Genomic DNA, 27,278 nt, shown 5'->3' on the forward strand with positions numbered 1-27,278 from the left:
GTACATCAGATGTAGAAGGATATCAAAACATACTACTAAATTATTTTTTAATTGATCAGGTTCCCTGAAGTAGACTAGGAATGATTAGCAAGGAAAAACTTCCTACATGAAAGAATAAATCTGTTTTCTTTATAAATAAGTCGTTCAAGGATCCAGCTTAAGCTGCCATGCCATAGAAGATTGATTTGCTTTTAACCTTGAGCTGTTGAGAGAAAAATCAATTAAAGACAGTTTTATTTGACTAAAATATAATTCCTCAGGCTATTAAAGAATGGTATTTATATTCACGTAGCTTGCAGATCAGGTAAATAACATACCTGTAGAAAAATGGTATTGGAATAAAGTATCTCTGGAACATCCGAGACAGAAGAGGTGTTGTATTACCTTGGTTCTGAATGGTGACATCGCTGAATAGCTGAGCAGCTCTCGGTGGTTAATCTGCAAATAATATCATCTAAATTGCGGTATTTTTAAGTATAATTTTGTATGGAGAATCGGTATCCTTGACAAGGTATCCTGATAGGTGATCATGACACTCAATTGCAAAACTTTTTTTATTACTTGTGTTCTGTCCTCAGTCCTAGAAACTAGTAAGAAATTATTTTAATGGGAGTTTACAGTTTACCTGATTTAAAGTTGACTGTGGCACTTAATACGGCTTCAAGTTTTATTTGATGGGTTCTTTTTCATGCTTTAAAATTGTTTTTGAGATAACTGCTTTTACTCTGCAACTTGAAAAGTATATTTTTATGGGTATGTCTTCTCATCTTTCCAGAAAACATAGATGTAGAAGCTCGTCTTACAGAATTGTGTGAAGAAGTAAAGGTACAATTTTTTTTTCCAGTGAAATAACTATTAAAGTAGAGTGTGTCGATTTCATATGCTACTTAGGATAAACTGTTTGTTTTGGTGATAACATCCTGTGTGGGTTTTGCCAACACTTATTTCCTTATTCAAAGAGGAATTGCTCAACTCACTCCTGAAAATGTGCCTTGGTATGTCAGTAGTAGCCATGGTAACTTTTGTCTGTCATGAAACTGAAGGTAATAGCGAGGTGGATTACTTGTATTAAAATTACAGTCTGAATTTTCTGCGTTTATACTATGAATTCTTTGGTTTTGATGGTATCCAGTAACAGTGTCAGAAGATCAAGCAGTAATAGTACGTTGTACAAAAGCAGATTCTCCAAGTCATCCCCTCATTTGGAAGGATTTGCACTGGTGCTGTGTCCTACGTTCTCAAGGAAACACTGTCTGCCACATTACTTAGGTTTGTCTCCCCAGCGCTCTCCTTAGTCAGAAGTAGCCCCAGCGGAATATCTGATTCCCTTGTCACATCAAACCTTAAAGCACAGGTTTTAAAACTTTTTTGAAAGGTTGTCCCTGCTTTGCTGCCGAGTGGGCCATCTGCCCAGCTTCTGAAGAACAGGAGGCTTAACCTTTCATTACTGTAGTAGTAGTATAACTGCAGGGACATGTAACACTGGTTTTAAGAGGTTGTCATTTGTATAACTGGAGACAAAGCCAATGCAAGAGTTCTGTATGGGCAACTAATAATCTTACTTAATATATTAGAAGGTTTTTTTACATTCTCATAGCTTCTGTGAATTCTTTAGTTACTCCATTAGCTTGCTAGAGTATGTTTATATGTTTTCCACTTTCTCCTTTCTGTTCTTTTGTGCAGTTCTCATGAAAAGTTTCTCTTATTTCCACCCTTGCCCGCTCAGTTGGTGGTTCAGTATTTGCAATCCTTTCTTCTACTTGCTTTTTAATATTGCTACATTTTAATCTTCACTTTTTAAACCCTTTGCCTCAATGCCTTGTGTGCCTGCAATGAGTTTCTGAAAAACTGGTTTTCCTTTCTACAGTGGCAGGGAACATAAGCCTAGCAGTTTACAATTGACTGGCGTGCAACCATTTCACAGTACATTAAGAAAGAAAAACTTCATTTGTACAGAATTTGTCTTGGTGTGATCTCATTCTAGGAAGCTTATGCTATAACACAGCTTCCTGATTGTGCTTAAAGTGTCTGTAGATCTATAGCATCACATAAATGTTATTATGAGTTGTGACTGTTCTGAAATTGAGAGATCATAATTATTAAATTTTTATGACTATCAAAGTTGGACTAACATAACGAATATTGATTTTCTGTTTTCTGATTCCTGATTCCTTTTCCTTTCAGGCACACTTTATTTTTGCATGTTAAAAATGCAACAGTTGCAAGTCGGTTATTGTTGCTATAGCTGGAATTGTTGATTTGATTTAAGGTCAGAAGTCTTAATTCTGAAAGACAAGTGGGTAATATTTAAAGCAACGTGAAATGATCTGTTGCTCTTCAACATAGATTAATTCAATTCTGATATTTGGGCAAAACAGTTAAAATTTTCACTAAGATAAATTACAGGGGTTTTTTTATTCTTGCCTGTACATTATGGTCTTATTTGTTAACCATGGAAATATTTTTTCAGAAAATGGAAAATCCTGATGAACTGGCGGAACTTATAAATATGAATCTTGCTCAGCTTTGCTCACTTCTAATGGCTCTCTGGGGACAATTTCTGGAGGTCATTACCTTACAAGAGGAGGTCGCAGCATTGCTAGCACAGGAGCATCACACGTTAAGAGTAAGTATTGACTCCGGCTTTAGGAACTCTGGCACGTTGTTGTGGAAATGTGTGGTTCTAATTTTTCTAGTTTTGTTTGGGAAAGTTAATCGCAATCATAAAGGGAGCTGTTTGTATTGCATTTGTAAGCTTGTGTATCATGTTGTTAGAGCTTATTCTTGGAATAGAATGCATAAAATACATTATTTATGGTTTTGAGCAAATTATTTGATTGATCTTTTGAATAAGAAATGCAGCTCAGAAGGCAAATAGCAATCTGTGGAATAAGATGTATTTGTGCAGAATGATGTATTTTTCTGCAGGAGCCATGCCTAGTGCCCACCCTGCATTTTACTTGCCTGCTGCATTTAGGCTGCCTGCTTACGTCATAGAACAAAATGTACTTTCCTTCTGAATTAAGAATTTATAACCTTCCTAAGCTTTGAAAGGTCTTTTAAGTGGGATTTTAAAAAAGATGTATCGGAAGTGATCTGGCATGTGAGTATGTGTTTATATTTATTAAAAAAAACATATAGTGAGTACCTGCACAGCTGATCTGTATGTGTGTATATACGGTTGTTCTGGGCAAAACTACAGCCATGCTGGTTCCCACAGTGAAGTATTTTCAAGTATGAACCAAAGCATTTATCTTAATTCCTAATAAATACATTTTCCCCTTCGATCTTTTGTGGCCGAGGATTTGAAGAAACGTAACAAATTTTTCAGAGTAAGGTTCATTAAAACAAAGACAAATGAAGAATGACAGCCACCACTCCTGCTTGTCAAACGTGCAGCTCGGTTTTCATCTGGCCTGGCATCTTTACCGTTTGACATCACGATCTCTGCCTTTATCTCTGCACACATTACAGAAGAGATCATTTTAAGAGATTATCTGGAGGCACTTGTTGTACAGCCATTTACAGAGAGCTTGTTAGACCGTCTGGTTAATGAGAATACACATTATCAGTGCTGTGTAATACTCACAATCCAAACTAAAGTCTGTTTTAAGGTTTTAGTCCCAGAGATTGGATTTGTCTCACCAGCATCTCTGTCACTTGCGTGAAAACCCTTTCTGTTCTGGTTCTTGTTGAGGTTTAACCCAGTAAGCAGCTGAAACAACCACATGTTTTCACTCATCACCTCAGCAGTGCGATGGGGGAGAGAATTAGAGGGAAAAAGAGGTAGAACTCTTTGGTTCAGAAAAAGACGGTTTAATACAGTGGAAAAGGAGGATGATGGAGATGATGATACAATAATGATATAATAATGATAGAAAAATATAGAAAACAAGTGATGCACAGTGCAACTGCTCACTACCCGCTGACCCACACCCAGCCTGTGCAGAGGTGGTGGCTGTGGCCGGCTGCCCCGGTTTATATACCGAGCATGATGTTGTATGGTATGGAATATCCCTTTGGCCAGTTTGGGTCAGCTGTCCCAGCTGTGCCCCCACACCTCCCAGCTTCTCCCTAGCAGAGCATGTGAATCTGAGAAGTCCTTGACTAGTGTAAGTACTGCTTAGCAACAACTAAAACGTAAGTGTGGGATCAACATTATTCTCGTGCAGAATCCAAAACACAACACTATACCAGCTACTAGGAGGAAAATGAACTGTATTCGAGCTGATACTAGGACACTTTTGGAGGCGAAACCTATGAAGGGTACTTGGACTGTGGTCTTGTGCACAGACTTGACAAATCACATTGTTTAATGAGGGAATCATGGTTATCGAAATGACCTGTTGTGGAGAATAAATTGAAGGGGCTCAAGGCATATTTGTTAGATGTGCTAGCCATAGGAAAGTGTTATCATTTTACTGGCTACCTATAAATCTATATTACCTTTCTGTGCTTACTGCATAAATTCTGGAATCCTTCAGATTAACTGGTGGAACACATGAAATAAGAATACTGTTTCACTTAACCTATACTTGCATTCAGTTGCAGGTATGGTAGTGTTTCTACAAGTATATATTTAATAAAACCAAAAGGCGTATTAATATTTTTACTGCTCCAGTGTTTTGTAAAAAATATAACATACTGCTAAGGGTCATATATTTAGATTTGTAAATGCATCTCTTAAAAATCTTTGATATAAGTCATTCTGTCTAGCTCTCAAATACCTTAATTATTGAATTTTACTGCAGTTATTTTAGAGAGTATTAATTACAGTTGTTAATTATAATATGTGAATTGAGATACTGCACATATTAAAATTATTTCTGTGACGCCTTCCAGTTTGCACAAAATTTGAATAGGAGTTCCCTTCCTCCCATCTTGAAAAAAAATAATTATTTGATTCCATGCATAAATAAACTTTTCTAAGTTGAGCTCAGAGGTGACCCTTCTTATCACTGAAAAGGTTGAGCTTGTTTTATTTTTGAAAGAAGTGACTAATTGCTATTTCTTGTTGAGTTCTGCAGTTACTCGGTATTTTGTTATCTACCCAAACATCAGAGACTGAAAAAGAGGTGCAGGATATGGGTAATCTTAAACTTGCCTTTTTATTTAGGGCCTGATAGCAAAGAGCAAGCAGGCTGACTCTTTTAAGAATCAAATAATGACGTTGAGAAGGAAATTTTACCCGAGCTGACTTAGAGAGAACCAGCAATGCGATGTTACTTAATTTTGCAATCACTAGTTTGCAAATGTGACACTTTCTTTCTATACTCCAAGATGCGAAGAGCTTGTACAAATACTTTGCACATATATATATAATTAAAATATGCTGGAAACCATTCCCATGTGGCAGTAGAGCAGGAACCAGCAATCCATAAATGCATAAACTTTTAAATTGAAAGGAAATGGTAAATTTGAATCTTGATATTTCTAAGAGCTTGCGTGTTTAGTTGCTGATTTTTGGTCCTGTTTTGCAGTGCTTAGTGTAATAATTTGTAATTTGTATTAGTATTCTCTTGAATATATATTCTGAGAGCTTGTATAAGGTGCTTTTGCAACACCTGCAATGATCCTGTTTCACTAGAGGCGTTACCTGCACATACCAAATGATTCAGGCTTTCTGGTAACTGAATTTAGTTGAGGTTTGAGAGATGACCTGCTAATTCTGCTCTTGAGAGAATAACTGTCCTTTCTACAATAAGGATTCTGTTTTTCTACATAATCATTTTTGTTTTGGAAATCAATACCCTGTGTTTGCTACTGGATGATTAATTTCTTAATTTTACCTTTTCATCTTGCAGTATTTACAGACTACACCCTCTGCAGGAAATTTGTCTTTAGGAAAGTTTGGCATTAATCTAAGATAAATGAACCCTTTTTGAGAGTCATTAGTCTCACTGTTTTAGATACATGTGTTAAAATACCCTTGGAAATGCCTGTCATCTCTGTTTCATCAAATGACTTTCATTCTCTTTGCACAAACATTTATAAAACAGGTATTTCTGCTGAAGTATGCTTAGAAAATAAGGTTATAATGAAATAATATATTTTAAGTATTTGCAATTTTTATTTTAATAATTTCCTTAATGTATTTAGTTTACTTAAATATTTAAATATTTTCAAATACATTGAATATTGAGTGCTATCTTAAAAGATCTGGAACATTTTAGATACACTAGAACATCCAACAACTGCATTATCACACTGATAAGGTTTACTGGATTTTATTGAAAAAAAGCCCTGCTTAGTGTATGTGATATTATATTACAAAAAGTTTGCACACTAAACTAGTTCACCTTTTTGTTCAATAGTGACATCTTCTGGTGGGTTTGAACATGCCCTTCCAAAATGATTTCTTTCAGTTTGATTAGTCCTGAAATAGAACTGAGAACTAAGCTTTTGGACTTGCTACTCATAAGTGTGCAGGGATTCAATATATATTTTACGGCAATTTTTCTATCTGATTTTCCCTCCTCTTCTGCTTACATTTGGAGGGCCATAAAAACGATAATTTTGGGAAGTCTGTAGGGACTAGGAGCAGCAGATACCATTTTCTCCTGCAAAGTTATCATGGAGTTGGCTCAAGTTGGTAGCACTTGAGTCACTTGCACTGGCAGGTAGTCATTCATGTTTTGCAGAGCCTGTTTAACAGCATTCTAACAAATGCCTCAGTCCTTCCATGTGTTAAGTGCTAATTAGACGTCATTAAATAGTGTTGGGTTGGGTTTTTTCTCTCCTTAATATTGATTTATGTGGGGTTTTGGAGCTTGCATTCAATTAGTTTTATGCTGTTTGTATTATGCTAACCGCTGTCTGGAGCTTGGAATCACATTTTCTTCAAGAACCCTGCAATTACGTAGACAATTACAAATAGGATTTATAGCAAAACAGAAAAAAAAAACCTCTTACGTCTGAGAGACTGACAGGTCTGGTCTCTATATAACTCCAGTAACTTTATGCGGTAAGGTGATTGCTCATATCCACAGTGAAAGCCACCTTACTTGCCTCCTGGGAAACGGCTCTTTTCTTGGCTTCAACCACAGACATCTACTAATTGGACTATATTCCTGTTACTCTTTTATTTCCTGTTACTTGATTGATTTGGATGTTTAGTTCATATTTAAATTGCTTAGTTTAGAACAATAACCAGTCCCCTCTTCATGATCAGTTGTTCTAAAATCTAATTTTACCCTGTACAATTGTCTCTACATCTGTTGTGTAACAATTTTCTCACTTTCTAGAGGAAAGGTTGAGACTTAGCTCTGACAAAATCATGTATTTGGAAGGTAGATGTCTCCTCAGAAGAGTGAGCTGGGAAAATGCAGGGAGATTAGGAACGCCGTTTCTAATCTCACATGTGGGTGCATAAATTTCTGGAGAAAAGTAGATAGGTCTTTTGTGTGGGTGTGTGGTCACCACTGGGGGTGGAAGTTGCATTTACCAGAAAGTAGATTATTTTATATGACTGAGATTAGTTACATATAACTTTAGTGCTTTCTTTTTACTTCAAAACATTTTCAGTGACTTATCAAAACATTTTCCGTGACTGTTCGTAGATTATTTTATGACTGAAATTAGTTACGTATAACAGAAAAAAATTAAGTCTGGGAGCTTGGGACAAGACTTACAGCTTCTAGTGTAGATTAGAGATTGGGGACTTAATGTCTGTGCTTTGGATGGGGTGCTTTTTGTATGCAGAAAGATAAAAATTGCTGAATAATTCTCACTCTCTATTTCCACACTATGATGATGGAAATCATCATATTTTCTATAATGGCAGAAAAATATGCTCCCCTATGTTATAAAATAACATTTTAGTATTGTATGGTTTATTGACTTCAAGCATACAGTTACATCTTGAACACAATGCTTGTAATTAGCATACATTTTGTTATTGTCTTTGTCATTTGTAGTGGAAATCTTTACAAACAAAAATCTTTTTGCACAAGTTTACTGTGGGCTAGGGAGTATTCATGGAAAGTTTGAAACACACTTCTGTATTTTGAGACTGCAGAATATCTGATGGGCTTCTACTTCTGAAGGTAATCTTTAAGTGCATTCAGAAAAATGCAACAGTTTCCTTTCTTTGCATTGAAATGTCTCTAAATATTTCTGTGTGTTAGTGTTTCAGGTGAGCCTGATTTGGGTGGTTGATTTCTTGAAAATCCAGTATTCAGCAGGCAGTTGAATCTAATGTAATTTCCTTCAGTCATCCCGTGCACAAATTAAAGTTCTCATTTCAGTCACTTGGCCTCTCTGTGACGTCCTCTTCCCTACCACTCAGCCTGAATATTAAAAAAAAAGTAACTATCCATGATACACGCAAGATAATAACACTGCTGTGTAGGGATGGGGGTGGATTTTCAAGAATTGTGTGTAATGTAAAATAAGGTCTGACTGTAACTTGATTTGTATCTTGCAGGTGCGCAGATTTGCAGAAGCATTCTTTTGTCTTGAGCATCCTAGGCAAGCTGCCCTTGCCTATCAAGAACTGCAGTGAGTAGCCATTTGAAATGCACAGTATGTAGCATGTACTGTTATTCTGTAGATTATGTTGCATAGAAGTACTTACTGTCTTGTAAAAATACTGTAAGTTCAAGAGAAACTTATATTCTAAATATAGGCTGAAGGTTTTTAATGAAACTTATATAAGAAGTTATTGAATAACTATTAAAGCTATTGAGTAACTAATTAGTAGAAAAGCTACTTAAGTGAATTAAACTACTGCTAATTTCTGTTAATATAAAAATAAATAGTTCTTTTTTTTCATGTAGGACTGCTTCCTTTTTTTCAGTGCTCAAAGTCATCTACAGATGTGTGCAGCTATCAAAAACACTTCCTTCTGCAGTTCTCTTCCGCCCCTCCCTATTGAATGCAGTGAACTAGATGGAGATATGAATTCCTTGCCTATAATCTTTGAAGATCGATATTTAGATTCAATTACGGAAGGTAAACACACCTCACAATGCAGTTTTCTTTTTGAAGAAATGAGTAAAAATTATGTAAAACTTGAGTATTTTTCTTTACTTTTCTTGCCCACTTTAAAGGAGTACATTTATTTGCTAGGAAATGTTTCTTTGGTTTCAGTTTTGATAATATGTAAAGTTCTGTAATTGCTAGTGCTTTATAGCTTCTGTTACCTGCATAATCATGTTGTAAACGATCTTTTTTCTTATTTCCTCCTGTCAATATTTTTTCTCGTGAAAGATCTGGATGTACCCTGGTTGGTAGTTCAGAGCCTTCCAAGATCAGAGTCCAATAAACTGGATAAATTTGAAGCAGAAGAAAGTTTTGTACCTGGTTTTACTAGCCCAGAACTGAAAATAAGACCTGCGGGTGCCTCCAACCTTTGGCATTCAGAAGGTGACAGGATGCTAACAAAAACTTTGAAAGGGAAAAACGAAGATGCAAATAAATCCAAAGTTAAGGTTACTAAGCTCATGAAAACAATGAAACCTGAAAACACAAAAAAAGTGGTGAAACAGAACTCTAAGGACTCTGTGGTGTTAGTAGGCTACAAATGTTTAAAAAGTGCACCACTGGAAGATGCCTGTAGAAGTTCAGAAGGCAGGCCTTCATGCAATGCTAATGAAGGGCTGGACCCTACATTAGGTGGGTTTCCTTGTGATACAAAGACCTGCACTAGGCAAATAAGTCAAAAAGAACTTCCATTTTTGCAGTCTGGAACTGAAGAAAAGACTGCCGAGATTGAAGGTGTCCAACCAAGTCCAGGTGGTCCCGTGCACTGTGAAAATGTGGCTCTTTTTGGTAGACTTACTACCTCCCAGACAGGTTCTGGAACTCTGCAAGCAGATAGTGCTCTACAGCCCAGAGATACACTTGAAGGTTGTCATGGGGGTCAGCCAACTTCCTCAGGAGTCAGGACAGTTGAGGTCAAACCAAGTGATAAAAATCCTTATGAAGGGGAGAAAGTAACTGTTCACATTGGTTCATGGGCCGAGTTTCCACAACAGGGAGTACAAGGAGAGAGTTTGCAGACACACAATACTCAGACTTCAGAATCTGGAAATAAATGGAATTCAGGAGAACAGGAACCAGTGCTTGAAAAGGAAGATGTCCATGAAAGAAACTTCCGACATACCAGTGATATCTTGACAAAAACGAAAAGTAATCAGCCTACTCTTTCTACAAAAGAAAGTCAACTTTCTGTAAGTGGAGACGTGACTAAATTGCCAGATGTTAGCATGACATACGCCTCTTCTAGGTTTTCAGATTCAGGTGTAGAAAGTGAACCAAGTTCTTTTGCAACTCAATCCAACCCTGATCAGGTTTTTGAAAATACTCAAGGGCAAAGTGCATACAATGGTGAGAGAGTATTTCCTCAGCTTTTACTAAAACCAGACTGTGCTACAAAAAATGCAATAGAAAGCCACTGCACTGAGAGCACCAGCGCTGTAAGTGAGATACAATCATCCCTGACATCCATAAATTCTCTGCCTTCAGATGATGATGAGCTGTCACCTGATGAGAATTCAAAGATATCTATTGTACCTGAATGCCAGCTAAGTGACAGTAAAACGGTATTGGATCTTGGAGCAATCGACTTGCAAAAATGTGATGACAGTAAGAAATCAAATACTAATTTGCAGCAACAGGGTGTTGTGTTTTCAGGGCACTCGGATAACAAAACTCTGTCTGTACATTCCTCACTCTCAGGAACAAAAGATCTTTTGCACTTAGTTGCTTCAGATAAGGATACATCTGCTAATGTGAAAAGTTACAGCCCACAGGCAGACCTTGGCACAACCTGCAAGGGCTCTGAGGACCTTGAAAGGCATCTTAATACTAGAGAAGAACCAGTTAAATTGTGTTTGGAAATTACTTATACGGGTGAGCCATCTGTTGTTTTAGGTTCTCCATCTGTAAATGTAGTGTGTGAGGCTGAAAAAACAAATGAAGGAAAACACAGTGAGCCTTTAGAACTAAAAGAGACATCTGAAGAACTGTCCACAGCCAGAAGTGAAACTGGTACAGATAATCCATCTCCAACCAGTAGTACTGACATGGTAAAGCAAGGGCTTGTGGAAAACTATTTTGGCTCTCGAAGCAGCACAGATATTTCAGATTTTTGGCCTGTGGACAACAGCAATCCTGTTAGCCCTCAAAAGGAAACATATGAAAACCAAATTATTTGCTCTTCCCAACAAGATGAAGAAGAAGAGGAAGACCAAGAAATGATTGAAAATGGGTATTACGAAGAAACAGACTATAGTATATTAGATGGAGCTTCCAGCGCTGAGCAGGATCAGGGCTCAGCAGAAGAGAGAGCGCTGAGATCCGAAAGGATTGATATTGGACATCTGCGAGGTGGAATGACAGTGCCTCCTGTCTGTACTCCTGGCTGTCTGTCTTTTCCTTCTTCTGTGAGAGACTCTCCTTGCAGTGTTAATTGTTCTTCGAGGAGTAAATCTGATGCAATTACACAACAGCCAAGCAGCAAATCCTACAGCTCAGCTTCATCTGTTTCCTGGTTTGAAAGCTCCCCAAAACCTCAAATGTTAGCGTAAGTGATTGTTTTAAAACAAATTTTTTACTTTTAAAAATGATGTTAATAGAGTATAGAAGGGGAAAAGACACGTGGTTAGACTCCAGAGTGCCCCCAGCACTGTCACGTGGTTTCTGCACACTCATTTTAGATACTCAGAAGGTCTGTTAGCTCTGAGTTCCTTCTACTGACCATCTTGTAATTTTATGTAGTTTGACAGACTTCAAGCAAAAAAAGGGATTTCTTTGGTTCTCTAATATGTTCCTTTTTAAAAAAGTAATCGCTCAGCTTAAAAGTGATGTCATAATAGCTACTGGGCATAAAAATGGTGTTTTATGAAATGGAAGCTGTTAAAATAGCAAGAATAGGAAAACATACTTTTGAGTTTAAAAGCATAAAAACATTCAACTGATTGTCCTTCTAATTAAGTGGCGCAAATGTGCAGTGCTAACCAAGGTGATGGCGCTGTTTTTCAATCTTAACTTTAAGTATCCGAAATGTAACAACACCTCAGAGACTATAGTGCTCTAAGTTACACTGCAATTTGTGTACCAGGATAACCAAATTTAGAGGAGGAACATCAGGGATCCCAGATTGCACTCCTCTTGCTTGCTGTAAGTGTAAGAGTTTCCCTGATAACACCCTGCTGCTAACTGAACACAGGAATCAGCAGCCTCACGTGTTGTATTAGAAGTAAACCATTGCTATCAGGAGGAAGAAAGCTTACAAGAGAGGTAGAAAGGAGAATGCTAAGCAAGGCAGAAGAGATAAAAGACCAGATAGTTTGTGGTTAGCAGCTGAGAAGAGGAGGAAGAATTGAGCAGTGGTTGAGGGAAACTGGTTACTAATAGATACAAAAGTCACTTCTGAAATACTGGTGTGCAATGGGAGGGATGAAAAGCGGAGAGTATTTACTGTGGCCTTTAACAATAAAGGAAACAGGGAACTCGGAGTAAAACCAAAGATTTGGCCTTGGGGAAAGCAGATTCTCGCAGAGCGTGGGATAACTGGGATTGCAGAGGGCACGATCTGCTCCACAGAAAACCACCCTTAGTACTTTCAGTTCAGCAAACGCACCTTGAGTACAAACTAAGAAACCTCTGCTGTGGAGTGATAGGCCTGTGGTGGTTTCTGTTCAGACTGACGTCGTTGAGGCTTGCTTGTGCCACTTGGGGAGGAATGAACTAAAGATAAAGCTGGAAAAACAGCGAACAGAAATGCGAATGGGAGGAAAACAGTGAGCCGGCAGAAGGTATTGGTAAGATACAGAGTAAAGCAGGGAGTTCTGAGGGGTCATGCAGAACAGATTAAGGAGGGAAAGTAGCCTAAGGAAGTGCTGCAGGGAAAGTGGTGTGCAATAAATTAGGTAGGAAGGACATACACTGAAAAACTAAGAGAAAGAAAGGGAGGAACCCAAGAAATTCCTAGCATACGATGAGCTCAGCTAATAGAGGCCATACAGTTTATGCCTTCATATAATATCTAAAAGATCAAAGATCTGCCTTCTTCTGAAGCAAGTATCATTTACTTAGCCTACCAGAGGGTCTTTCTGCTCAGCAGTTACAGCACTGGTTCCAGGTCTCTGCTAACCTGGGAAATAGGTTTTAAGTTTGGCAAGAATTAGCAAAAGTCAGTGTAAATCTTTACCTTGACTTCTGGTTGCTTGTAATTCCTGTGGATTTGTTACTGCACTTAAAGATGTTGCCTGCTCAAGACCAGAATTAATCCAGAATCTTCACTGGTTTCAGAAATACTCCCAAGATTGCAGAAACATTCAATGGAAAGAAGAGATTAAGAGTTTAGGGTATTGGCTTTGTAACAAAGGAAGAGGGGTTGTATGAAGCTGCAATAGAAAATATTTTGAGGACTGGCTTGTTTTGTGAAGAAATATATTTTCCTTCATATCAATAATATAGAAAACAAAAAGACAGTTGAAAAATGTATCCTAAGAGATTCTACATTTGGCAATAGTAAATGTTGTTTTCTCATAAATGTGGTTTTGTTCCAGTTTCCTACAGGCCAAAGAAGAATTGAGGCAACTGAAACTTCCTGGATTTATGTATAGTGATGTTTTCAAACTGGCTTCTTCAATACCTTATTTCAGTATGGAAGAGGATGACTGTTCGGAAGAAGGAATACATCTTATAGTCTGTGTCCATGGTCTAGATGGTATGCTGGGAAATGTGATACTGAGTGAGATAACAGTTCAGATTACCAGTCAGGTTTGACTTTTGTCATTTGAACTCTGAGCTGAATGCTTCTGAAATAGGTTCACTGGAGGAAAATAGGAATTTGACACTACGCTGCTACATTTGACAGTGTGTTCCATAGAATCATTTAAATTAAGAATTTTATGTAACATTTGTCTTCAGTAAAAATTTCATGTACATAAACCCGTTTTTGCCATGCTCCACATTAGATACATCTCCCCTTTTTTGAGTCACACAGATATTTGTATGATGGCAACAGAATGGAGTTGCTAACAAAACAGTTTTGTTTAGAATTTGTAATATTACATTGTCAAAGAAAATAAAATGTGTGTCTTGTTAGGAAAAAATCATCCATGTAAAACGGTTAAGTATTTATAAGGTTTTAAAAGGCTAGCTTACTGAATCACTGAGTGGTTGACACTGGAAGGGGTCTCTGGAGATTGTGTACTCCAGCTCCCCTCCTCAAAGCAGGGTCACCTACAGCAGGTTGCCCAGGACCCAGCCCGGCTGGGTTTTTCAGTATTTCCAGTGACGGAGACCCTACTGTAGTAGAAATGAGAAAATCTCTTGCTAATTGAAAAATTTAAATAGCTTGGGTATATTCACCTATTTTTAGTTCAGAGCATATGTGCATCTTAAGAAATATCCTCTTTAGTTAAAATATTCATAGCTTTCTGCCGTCAATGTTTTTGTCTTTTTTTTTGAGTAACTTCTTAAATTAACAGTGTAAGGAAACACAGGAGGGCAGTAGGATAGAATATTGGACTGGCCTGACACTGCACAGTCTTCTTGTTCATTGTTCAAATTCCTAAGTTTTAAAAAAAAAAATAAATCAGAATAGCTTTTCTTTCTTCCTCCGGGCAGAAAGCATCCTTTGTTAAGTGCTTTTAAAGCAGAACTGAAACATCTGCACTAGTAATAGGGAATACAAATTGTTATTGCATGCTTAGAATTGACACACAAGTTAACTTGGCCAAAAAAACTGTTGTTCAAAAGCTGTCTTTGAAGCATTAGAAAAATCCACATAGTTAGAATTTTCATATGAAATGTTGAGTTCATACAAGTTCTTTCTTATTAGTAACAGATTGAAATAAAAATCTTGTTGTGTAACTAAGTCAGAAAGGGTACTTTTTCTTCACAAAATATGATCATTCATGTAGGGAAATCTTCAGGATGTTGGATGAATTAGCATTTTTTGTCTTGGGCACCAGTCTGAACGTGTCTTTATCTGCTGACAGTCCACTCGGTCTTTTTATTCTATGGAAATGTTTACAGCTTGCCCTTAATTCCTTGCTCCTTCACTGAATTCTTTAAGCTGTCTCCAAGTTCTTAAATTGTCTTTTATCCAAGTTAATTAGATTTTCAAGAATGTAATGTGCACAGTGCCCTGCATCCATTGGATGCTAACACAAAATCAAATGTGACTTCCTAAATCCTTGCTTTTTTAAAATGTTTTCTGCATTAAATGTCATTTTTATAGACCGTTTTGTCACTTCATTTGTCATTGCAGTTTATCTTCTTGAGCCTTACTGAATTCTAATTAGGACTGAGAATATCATTAGATGTGTTTAAATATAAAGTTGTGCTGTAGGTTCATTTCAGTATTCTAAGTGCTTTTATTGTAAGTTAACTTCACGGTATCTAACTCTTGGTTGTTTTTCCTTTTTAAGGTAACAGCGCAGATCTAAGATTAGTGAAGACTTACATTGAGCTAGGGCTGCCTGGAGGGAGAATAGATTTTCTTATGTCCGAAAGGAATCAGGTATTTGCCAACAAAAATAGAATATTTGTAAAGCAGTCAACAATGTACATCTTCAGACATGTTTATTTAATGGCACGATCGTGCTGCAGTTTGCCATGTCCTGTATATTTTTATTGTATTCTCACAGAATTTGTTATTTGATCTGTGCTTGTGGTATAGTAATTACAAAACCTGGTGTAATACTGAAGGTAAATATGGGTATGTAAGGAGTAACATTTGTTGCTGCTATTTTGTTGTGTGTGCTGCTATCTCCTAAATTCTTGACATAACCAGTTAGGCTTGTAGATAAAATGCCCTCGATATTAGTGGTGAAAACGGTAATAGTGAAAACTGGTGTGACAGGAAGAGAGATGCATTATTTCACAGGATCTGAGAAATACAAAATACCTGTCTCTTGATTTTGTCAGTGTTCTGGAAGATCCACATCGTGACACTGAACCAATAGCTAATTACCTCTTCTGTTAAACTTTTGTGAATTTTATGTTTTCAGACAAAGTAAACTTGACAAAGCACAAAAGACCAATTTTTACTTTTTTGCATGTGTATGTTACATGTGGTATTAGACACTGCAGGGACAAACTAGAACACAGAGTCCCTTCAGCAACTCAGACGAAAGGTTCATTTAGTGCAGTAGCATATTTCTGGCAATAGCTGCTGGGATACTTTGTGAACAGGCTGGACAGGCACCGAGTGATGGTTTCTCTTCTCTAGCCCTATAGTTTCTGGCAGCAGTCCTGAGACTTTCTGATTTGGGAATTTCATTGAGACCTCTGAGCCTAATAGCTACTGACTAACAGGTCTTTTATCTTTAATGTTGGCTTCTTTTTGAGCATTTTTGCTTCCAGTTTCCACAGCATACAGTTGTCTTAAATTATTAGTTCATATATGTTACTAATTCAGTTGCAAACAAGGAAATTCAAACAAATCCCCCTACAGCTTGTTTTGGAAAATAAGTAGTCATTAATCATTCCTTGCTTTCCACTGCAGTTAATTAAATATTTCATAAGCAAGTATAGTTTCTCCCTCTGGAGGCAACCTAAGAGACTTAATCTATTCAGTATTTCTCAGGATCACCTGTGAAACACTTTCTGGTCATCTGTAATATCCTTCCCTGCCCACTTTCAAACATCTTGTCATTTAAAATGGGATGACCAGAACGAGATGAGTCATTTAAGATGCTTGTGCGCTATGGACATAGAAGATGCTATATTGATATTTTCTGTTCTTTCCTTGCTTTCCTAGCATAGCTGGCTGGATAGAACACAGATGTATAGATGATTGCTAGCATATATGTTTAAGGCTGTTTTTCCCTGTGTAACATTTTGCATTCCTTGCCATTTTATCACCCATGCACGCAGTACCATAAGATTCTTCTGTAATTCTGGTCAGTTCTAGATTTGATTATCTGGGATATTCAGTTTTGTCTCTAAACTCCGACATCTCATCTCCTTCCCTTTCCCAGATCATTTATCAATATGTTGAACACTACAGATTTTGGCACAGATCCTTTGGAACTTGTGTTGAATAGTTTAAGGCAGCCTTTGGCTACCTCTTTTTTCATTTCTTACTGCTAAGCATTGTAGAGAATAAGCTGTGAACTGGGAATAAGGCTTTAAGGATTTCTTTTGTTTTGAATAAACAGTGCTGATGTAGACTCTCAGCTGTTGCAGTAATTGTCTCATTTCTATTGCACAGGCAGTGTGATTTAGTTCTGAATATGCAGTTTGGTCCTCTGTTTCACAACAGATAAGATTATGTATAGGGAAAGGCTTAGAACTAAGGCTGGCTGTGAAATGTTAAGATTTGTTTCGGTGTTAGAAGAAAGTAGTCTTACAGTAAAATGTGTCTCGCTTTGTTCCATGTTACAAGAAAAAAAACTTCAACAAATATAACTAGTTGTAGTGTTTGGATTCAAAGTTAATATTGATAACGTGGATTCTGTTACTTGTGTGCTATTGATCGAAACACTGGGGAATAAGAATTCGGACTGAATGCAGAATGTATATTGCTGCATTAGAAAATACAGTTATTATTTTTATTTCTTTTATTTTACAGAATGATACCTTTGCTGATTTTGATTCGATGACAGATCGCCTTTTAGATGAAATTATACAGTATATACAAATTTATAATCTAACCCTTTCAAAAATCAGGTAATATCTGTTCTATATTACTTACAGAAATAAACTTAAATTAGAGCCCTGTGTTGTTCTGAACTGTTATGCTCAGGAGCAGCCGAAAGAGAGGTGGGGAAGAAAAATTCAGGGAGAGGGAGGAGCAGGGGGAAAGGAGGACAAAGGAGAGAGAAGGGAATCCCCAGCTGAAAGAAGACTGAACATTGTTGTAAGCTCACCTAGTCTTGGTGGTGGTTTTAAGGCAGAGTTAAGCATTCCATTTAAGGAACTGCTGTCCAGTGCTTCCTCAGACCCTGTGTGGTAGATAAAGTTGTGAGAAAGTTGAAGGAAACTGTAATGGCGCTATGTCAAGATCAATTTAGCTTTCGTGTGAATTTATAGTCTCTTCGCCAAGGATGACAAAGCCAACTGTCTATACTGTCATTCCTACAGGGAAATTCTGTCTTATCTGTGATGTTGAAGAGCAACTGCATGAGAAATACATATTGTGATTTTGATGTTTTCTGATGTTTCCTCTGCTAAAAAACATGTTTTACATCTTAATAGAAGAGTTGTGCTAGTCAATGCATCCCTGTTCCCTTTTCTTAGTTACTTCCAGGGAATACCTGTTCCATTCATTCCCTCAAAGCAGGGTACACTGCTGCGTTGCTGGAGTTAGCTCATCAATAGATGAAAGGAACAGATTCAAGCCTGACTTCATTCATTTGTTTAGGCATCCTCAACTTACACATCTGGAAGGTTTTCTGACTTGCTAGTCGCATGCGTTTCCTACAAGTTTCTGCATGGTCATGTGTTTTGTAGGCCTTACTCAGCCAGAAGAAACATCTAACATGTTTAAACATAATCTCACTTTTTTAAACAAATCTTTCTATTTTGAGATGGGCAATGTTGCCTAAATCGATGATTTAAAAAAGACGGGCACTGTGTGATTATATTTGTGTTACACAGACTGCACGTTAGTGCACTCTTAGTCCAGGAGAGGAGATTTCTGTAACCCACCAGCACACACTGACATCTTCTCACCATGCTGCAGTCTGAAGGCTGTAAGGAGCAAACCCACAGTTACTATTGTCCGTACCTGAGAACTGAATTCTCCTTTCCTTTCATTTTGCTTCTCTCATGAGACTTTCAATTTGTAAACATTTGTAACTTGAAAGAAAAAAGAAACTACTAACTTTTTCGTTCCCTTTTCAAAGGTTTATACTTGTGTTTGGCCCTGCCAAAGTAGGAGGCTCCTTCTCTCATCTTTACTTTTCTTATGAGAAAGTTAAACCTATTCAAGGCCAGGCTGGATGGGGCCTTGGGCAGCCTGATCTAGTGGGAGGTGTCCCTGCCCATGGCAGGAGGGTTGGAACTAGATGATCTTTAAGGTCGCTTCCAACCCAAACCCTTCTGTGATTCTGTCAGCACATCCTGCAGCCGTTTCCTGGTAGCTACATGAGAGACCTTTCAGAAAGAGATGTACTTATACCCAAGTTTTTGCAGGGATGACCCTAGAAAGCCTAGGGAACTACTTTTGAGAGATTGTTGAAATGGTCGATGCGTTCCTACCTCATTTTGGCTGTCCCACTGTAAAGGAAGTGGACTTTGTGCTAGTTAGCCATGCTCTCCTGAGTGATGCTAGTTTCTCCTCATGAAACCAGCCTATCTGCTAGAGAGTGTTCCGTGTACAAGTGCTGCTCAAAGCTGAGTCAAATTGGAAACCAGTCTCCAGACCTGTAACGATTTTGTATGGCAAAAAAAGCTGAGAGCATCGTGCGCCAGAAATACCTGTATTTCTGTCCCTCTTTTGCAGTCAAAGTCTTGTTGCGGGCAGAAGGGAACACACGCATTCTTAGATCTTATGCAGAGCTAAGAATTTACTGTTAGTCCAATTAGTGTTTTAATAACCTCATAGAAGTGCAGCAAAAAAGTACTGTTAGTCTAGTTACATTAACATGAAAATTCATTGTTCAACTTCATGTAGAAAAGTCCCACTATTAATATGGTTAAAATTTTCTACAGAAACTTGCCAGTATCTTTTCTTGGGTGGGAGCTGTCTGGGTCCCAAGATTGGTGGTTTCTGCCTGCCTTAAGCAGTGGGACATCAGCATCCTGGAGCTTCGGTATGAAGAGAATGATGTTCACAGCGGGGATTTCTGCCTTCTTGGCCTTGGATGTGCCTATATTTGTTTTCATACTTCCGTATTTTCAGTCTGCCCACATGCTCTTTCTTTTGTTTCCTATTTACTTGGTTTTTTTCCATTCTCTGTTATCCCTACTGCTGGCTTTCTTTCCTGAGTTGTATGATTATGCTTCCGCAGAGACCATTAATAGACCACGGGGGACCTGACCCGTGCCTGCTCTCTGCCACACCATACTTTGTTCTAGTGATACATAGTTCAAGCCACATGGAATAGCTAATTGTTATTAATAGAAACTATAGTGAAACTAAAGCAACTTTAGGCGTCACTTTTTAATTCAATGCCAGGCGATTGTTATCAGTGTTAAAACAAACTAAAATCAACTTAGGCCAGGACAAGTCAAGAGACATTCTTGAGATTCCAGGCACAGGCGTTGGACTTGATGAGGCTTGTGGGTCCCTTCCAACTCAGGACATTCTGTGATTCTGTGCTGTCGGGTCAATGTAAAGCCTCGTGTCTTCATGTAATGGCAAAATAGTGCCATTTTGTGCTGCATTCTTAAACCATTTCAGGATGGAAGCCTGTCCTGGTCATCACATAGCTAGGAAATAAACAAAGCGGTCTTAACAGTGTAGTTTCAGAAACTGTTTTCCTCCTGTCTGATGACCCATGTTGGACTTTCAGTTGGATTATTCGGCTTGTCATCCTCTTCCCCAAGTAACTCACTGAAAAAGAAAGCATTTCTTAATACTATGCATATATTAAAACATCTGCTCATTGTTTTAGCACTTTTTTGATTATGACTTTTGATGGATTTTTTTCTTCCACAGATTTTTATAGTTGGACAGGATTTTGTGTTCGTTAGCACAGACTAATGAGGTTTTACTGTGTCTAATTTTCCAGTATGATCTGAATTGGTAGCCTTACACCATAAAGCACATAAAATACTACAGTTTAATTCTGTTCCTTCAGTGTGTTAATGATACCTTGTATTCAAAAGATGGTAATATTGCCACCTACTGTTCAGAAACACATTGGTTTTGCAGAGCATCCCACAGTTGCAGGTATCTGAAACAATGAGTAGGATGAGTAACGTTTTTGTCTTACACTTTCAAAACCCTTTTTGAAGGATTTTCCTCCCTTTTCCATTTTTGATTTGAGCAAATCCTTAAACCTTTCTGTATTGGAAAATAATAATGGAGCCTTATTATGCATTCACCTAGATGGCTGAATTTCATCACAATGTATTACTGTAACCTTTGTTATTTTTCTGAGTCTTTACAATTTAAGAACACATGTTAATCTCTGAGGTACATTCATATAGCTAATTGTGAGCATCTTCTTTTCCTCAAATGGATCTTACATATGCATTTCCAAAGTTTTGATTCAGGTTATTCTTGAGGATGATAGGATTGATTGATGGATCGCTGTTTTTCCAGTGACAAAATTGTCCTTTGCTATGATACAGTATAAAGGTTTCTCTTCCCTTTACGACATTTAATAAATAATGGATGAAATAATGGAGAGAACTGCCAAGAGAACGTCTCTGCTGATGTTCACGTCTTCTTTAGAAAATAGTATCTTTTACTCAAGAGCAGTTGTGTGATGCTGGTCATCTTCAGGATAAACTTACTCAATTTCTGTGGACATTTTCTGGTTCCTAAAGAAATCTATGCGTTTCTTTTTCTTTTATAGACTTTGTGATGTACTCTGAGAATGGTTTTAAAGCTTAGTATTCAAGAGAGTCAGCAGTTCAGTATTTTGTTAAACAAATGCACTGCTCTTGTGCTGGCAGCACACAGGATATGTATCTTTCATTTCTAAATTAGGCAAACATAGCAGGCTGCCACGAAGAATTTCTGATATCACAGCAATTTCAAAAATTTAGCAGTAGAAGTGAACAGGAGGGATATACATATATGCTTAAACTGTGTATAGCCTGCTCTGGCATAGAAATGTATAATTATGTCAGAATTTAGGTGGTCAGGTAGCCCTGCCATTCTATAACCTAATATTTGAATTTTCTCATTTAGCTTTAAATCACAATTTTTTGAGTCAATTGTTCTTGCTGGGGAAGCAATTGCAGAGTCAAGTGATTTTTTAGCAGATATTATATAATAATAATATAATATAATAATCTGTTATATATTATAATCTATAATAATATATTATAATATTATATATATTATAATCTATAATAATAATATTATAATCTATAATAATAATCTGTTAATATATTAACAGATATTATTGGTAACTTTGTTTTAGCTATTTTTGGTGACTGGGGTAGTGATAGCAAGTGGGAAGGGTGAACTTAAGGACATAATGTTGTGGGACATACGTGATCTGGCTGCGACAGTTCTACTATGTATTTCGGGATGATTGTCTGTTCTCCACATGTCCTGAGGTTGCAGTTGTAAAGCAGGAAGGCGCTTTGTCCTTCTAATTTTGTGAGTCTTACCTCAACCAAGTCCTAGTGCCTAGGATGCTGTGGTCCTCACCTCAACAGGGGCCTGTAAGCATAACTGCATGGTAACTAAAATTGCTTTATTTTGTGGTGTCCCTTCTGAAGAAATGCTTTGTTCAGGCTTGTGGGTACAACAGTAGGCAACTCAGAAGTAATATTTATTCTCAGATACATGAAGCTAAAGAGTCCCATCCGTCTCTGCCCTATCTCACTTAAACAGGGAAACAATTAAATGTAATATTCTCCTTTCAGACACATATTCTTCAGTTGCCTCACACAAGGTGATAATTACTTTGGTCCAACTGCCAGGCAGATTTGACACGTTGCTGCTAGTTTAAAATAGCCAGATTCAGTTAAGTAAGGGGTTTCCCACTTACAGGAGTACTTTTGGACTCCTTCTTCACTGGATAATTTCAGTAGCTCTCATGCATTTATTATACTGAATGCTCTCACACCCCAAAGCAGTGATTTAGTTGGTCATACACAGCTCATACGATATTTTCTAAGTACTTAGTGCTAGGGGAAATGCACCCAGAAATAACCTTGGGTTTGGGTGGGAGATGCTGCTGGAGGGATACTTTATTTCCACTAGCTTTTCAAAAAGGGTGAATAAAATAATTCTAGAGGAGCTCAGGACATGTTTGTAGTGAATTTGTGCAGGTTGGGAGATACGGACAAGCTATGTTTTCTGTGTGACCTAAAGTACAGGCTTCTGAACGGAAACTCTTCATTATTTTTTTCCTATGCTCTTTCAGCATTTTATGACACCAGTTTTAATTTTCTCGTTTAAAAAAAATTGCAATAAAATTCTATGTTATACTGGTTTTTTTTCCTTTTAAACAGCTTTATTGGACACTCACTGGGTAATTTAATAATCCGTTCAGTGCTCACTAGACCTCGATTTAAATATTACCTCAACAAACTTCATACCTTCCTCTCTCTGTCTGGACCACATCTTGGTACTCTCTACAACAGCAGCGCTCTTGTTAATACAGGTGAAGTATTATTTTCAATAGTATAAGTTTAGGGGAGATTTTGGTTTTGAAACACACTTAGCAGTTTCATGTGTGGTGCACGTTTTTGTATTAATATGATGATGAAAAAGTGCACGTTTCACTGGCATAAAAAAGGAGTTATTAAAATAAAGTATCAGTAGAAGGATGTGCACGAGATGGTTGACATAAACATTTTCCCATATATTTGATTAAGGGTTTGTATTAAAGCATAAAGAAACTCCATTATTGATATGTTGAGCTCAATTTATTACAAACTGAATTTTAATATACTTAATCTGCAAAACAAGTAGGTAAGATGCATTCAGATAATTCTGAAGTAGTGTCTTTTCTCTCTCAAAAATGTCTTACAGTAAACCTTACAACCTGCAGATGTGTTTGTACCTTGTGAATGTCTGGGGTTTTTTTTAAGGACTTGCTTGCTTGCTTTTTGCTTGGCAAGGGAGAGATTTTCTGAAACGACAGTTACCGGCTGCCTTTGCTTAGTGACTAATAAAGAGGGTACAGCATTATAGAAAATAGAATACTCTGATTTCCCTCCCAGAAAATTCTACTTCCTTTGTTCAAGTCATATTTAATGAATTCAGTGGTTCTATAAAGTTATTTTTAGAAATCTGAGAAGTTGTGCTTCTTGCTTGGTGCTACATATTCCAACATGAAAATGTTGTGATAATCTGTAAATTACTGAAATACATGTTGTATATTGCCTCATGGGTAACATGAATGGATTTTCACTGTTAATGTAATTTTTTCTAGAAAGGCACATATAGTAGTGGACATAATAGTCTCCATTCTTTATTATATTTAGGCAAGAAAGAATAATGAACAAAAATTTTGTATGTTTCTGGGCTTGACAACGCTGACATGAAAATCAAAACTAACACCTGAGGAGCTTAAATATAAGGCCTTTATGTATTTTATGTATGTTCACTTAGCTTACATATTTAATTGTGAATCTGTACTCATGTTGTACCTAACAATGCAGGACTGTGGTTTATGCAGAAGTGGAAGAAGTCCGGTTCTTTGTTGCAGTTGACATGTCGAGACCATTCGGATCCACGACAAACATTCTTATACAAACTTAGTAAAAAAGCAGGTAAGCTTTGTTAATACTTACTGTCTTTTAAAGCCCACTGTACATAAATCTATGTCATTCAACTCTCCTTTGTACAGTGTCAGTCAGTCAGTTGTTACTTGCTGAGGGAATAGTCACCTGAACTTGCTCTTTTCAGTTTCTTTAGGTTCTTTACCTCTGTTTTCCTTTACTGTAAAAATCTTCCAAGAGGATTTTTTGTAAAGCATCCTGTAAGAAACAGATAGGTTTTCCTAACAGTTACAGTTGTTACAACGCTATTATTTGTGTATTGTATTTATTCCTTTGATAGGAGTGAATGGTAATTATCCAGTTCTGACATAAAAGGTGAAAGTATGATGTATGCATGGTTTGTACTCAAGCAGTAGAGGCTTATTATCATTAGTTGTGGTTTAATTTTTTGTTGTTTTAGAAAATAGCTGGTGCCAAGTCAAGTTTGTTATTTGCCAGAAAACTTAGTGTGAATTTATTAATATATTATGTTGTGCCTGGTAAATATAACTCTATGCTGAAATGTAACACTGCCAAATCCACCACTAAACCATGTCCCTAAGTGCCACATCTGCGTGTCTTTTAAATACCTCCAGGGATGGTGACTCAGCCACTTCCCTGGGCAGCCTGTTCCAGTGTTTGACAAGCTTTTCGGTGAAGTAATGTTTCCTAATATCCAGGCTAAACCTCCCCTGGTGCAACTTGAGGCCATTTCCTCTCATCCTGTCACTAGTTACTTGGGAGAAGAGACCAACACCCACCTTGCTACAACCTCCTTCAAGGAGTTGTAGAGAGCAATAAGGTCTCCCCTTAGCTTTCTCGAGGCTAAACAACCCCAGCTCCCTCTTCTGCTCCTCGTAAGACTTGTTCTCCAGCCCCTTCACCAGCTTCATTGCTCTTCCCTGGTCATGCTCTAGCACTTCAATGTCCTTCTTGTAGCGAGGGGCCCAAAACCGAACACAGTGTTTGAGGTGAGGCCTCACCAGTGCCAAGTACAGGAGGATGATCATTTCCCTATTCCTGCTGGCCACGTGCTTTCTAATTCAAGCCACAATGCCATTGGCCTTCTTGGCCACATGGGCACACTGATAACTCATGTTCAGCCAAATAATTGATGTTAGTCATTAATTTATGTTGTTATTCTTAAGTGAAAAGTAAATGGGTTCACCTAAACACTGGTATCTATGATTTGGAATATATTCATGGCATTGTTCTTGTAGAAGTGTATGTGGATAAGTGTTTTGTTTGCAGAACTTCCACAGATCTAGGATTGGAGCTACAGTTTGCTCTCATTTAACAAGAAAGCTGGGAGCATTTCAGTTTAATTTTCAAGTAATTTGTCAAGGCAGAATGAGAGAGATAACTTATTTTAACAATTCTCTTTATCTGTTTTTGGTTTATAAATAGGAATTGATTTATAGAATTGTCAATGCCTTTTGAAATGATTGATTGAATAAGTTCCAGCAAATGACAAGTGATGATGATGATTAACTAAGTGTCTGCTTTTCTTAGTCTGTTTTTCTATAGCATTGTATGTGGTTTGTCTGTCAGCTAGCTTTTTTCTTTTATGCACTTAATGAACTGCTAGATTTGTAGAATATTTTTTAAAAGTCAAGTGCAACTCATCCATTGCCCAGCTATTGTGTTTCTTAACACAGAAAGAGTGACCTTGAAAAGTTAACTTATTAAATCAACCTTCTATATTATCTTCAAGTTTAAGAATTATGAAAACAAAATAATTTGTCAAGCCATGTTACCCTATGAAAATAAATCTTAATTTCAGAGAATAATCATAGAATCATAGAATGGTTTGGGTTGGAAGAGACTTTAAAGATCATCTTGTTCCAACACCCCTGCCATGGGCTGGGACATGTCCCACTAGACCAGGCTGCCCAAGGCCTCATCCAACCTGGCCTTGAACACCTCCAGGGATGGGGCAGCACAGCTTCCCTGGGCAACCTGTGCCAGTGCCTCACCACTCTCATCTTCAAGAAATTCTTATGTCTAGTCTAAATCTGCCTCTCTCTAGTTTATACCCATTGCCCCTAGTCCTATCACTATAAGCCTTTGTGAACAGTCCCTCCCCAGCTTTCTAGTAGGCTCCTCTTGTAGGCAGGTAGTGGGAAGAAATTCATGCTTAAATAATTGTCATTTCTGATTAGATTGTTGTTTTTTAAAAAAAATCTGGATGTTTTCTTTTCTGACTTCACCATTAAAAATTCCAGTCACTCAGAGCTGTTTTCTGAATTATTGTCATTGCGAATTGTTGATAAGGAGCAAAAGCTGGCCTTACTTGCTTAGAAGGAACAAAAAGTGAAAGGATTATTTATTCAAAATGAAGAGAGTTAAAGTTTGTGCTGTTTCTTGAATTTTAATTTATCTCAAGCATTGATCACTTTCTGTTGGCAGTTGAGGGTTTTATACTGTCTTTAACCCAGTGGAAAGTTTAGTTTTCTTATGTTGCTTCTTCATAACGATGATGTTTAGAATTATGTTCTTTGACAGTCATCTCCTTGAAATCTGCTTATCTTGCCTTCAGCAATTGCTATCTGTCTGGTAATTTGAGGCTGGTCTTGGAAATGATTGTTAATTTTATACTGTGGTAAGAAATTACACCAGGTTGCCAGCTATGATGACATGAGGTCAGTGCAAACACAATTGTAGTTGCACAGAAGAAAAAGTACATGAAAATTTCTGCATTATGTGCAAGTAGTGCTTCTTGTTGCGGCGTTACGGAATCAACTAAGAATAAGAGTTTAATTTTTGAAATTAATTTGATAAGAAGAAGATTTTTAGATGCAAAACTAAATATAGTCCTGTACTTTCTCGTTGCTTGGCTTTTAGACATTAGTATGGTCTGTCCACTTAGCTTAAATTAATTCTTTTTGTAACTGAACAGTTGATATTTGCCATAAAAGTTACAAAACAGCAATTATGTGGACCTTTCCTGAAAGGAATAAGAGACAGTGAGTTAA

At 37.3% G+C, this 27,278-nt stretch overlaps 1 protein-coding gene across 4 annotated transcripts in view; it reads left to right on the forward strand.

The window, feature by feature from the left end:
- Positions 1 to 27,278, forward strand: part of FAM135A (family with sequence similarity 135 member A) — an 89,302-nt gene that overhangs the window by 51,045 nt on the left and 10,979 nt on the right. For 3 of the 4 annotated variants that reach the window (XM_054062420.1, XM_054062418.1, XM_054062419.1), the window contains 10 exons: positions 776 to 825; positions 2,471 to 2,626; positions 8,426 to 8,499; positions 8,798 to 8,952; positions 9,211 to 11,527; positions 13,518 to 13,678; positions 15,390 to 15,481; positions 17,537 to 17,634; positions 23,050 to 23,201; positions 24,205 to 24,315. In XM_054062420.1, the coding sequence (XP_053918395.1) occupies positions 776 to 825; positions 2,471 to 2,626; positions 8,426 to 8,499; positions 8,798 to 8,952; positions 9,211 to 11,527; positions 13,518 to 13,678; positions 15,390 to 15,481; positions 17,537 to 17,634; positions 23,050 to 23,201; positions 24,205 to 24,315 (3,366 nt within the window). Of the gene's footprint in view, positions 1 to 775; positions 826 to 2,470; positions 2,627 to 8,425; positions 8,500 to 8,797; positions 8,953 to 9,210; positions 11,528 to 13,517; positions 13,679 to 15,389; positions 15,482 to 17,536; positions 17,635 to 23,049; positions 23,202 to 24,204; positions 24,316 to 27,278 lie in introns of those variants that run through there. The other variant, XR_008449107.1, reaches the window with a different exon arrangement.

Source organism: Cuculus canorus, chromosome 3, assembly GCF_017976375.1.
Source record: "Cuculus canorus isolate bCucCan1 chromosome 3, bCucCan1.pri, whole genome shotgun sequence".
In the NCBI taxonomy this organism is placed as follows: Eukaryota; Metazoa; Chordata; class Aves; order Cuculiformes; family Cuculidae; genus Cuculus; species Cuculus canorus.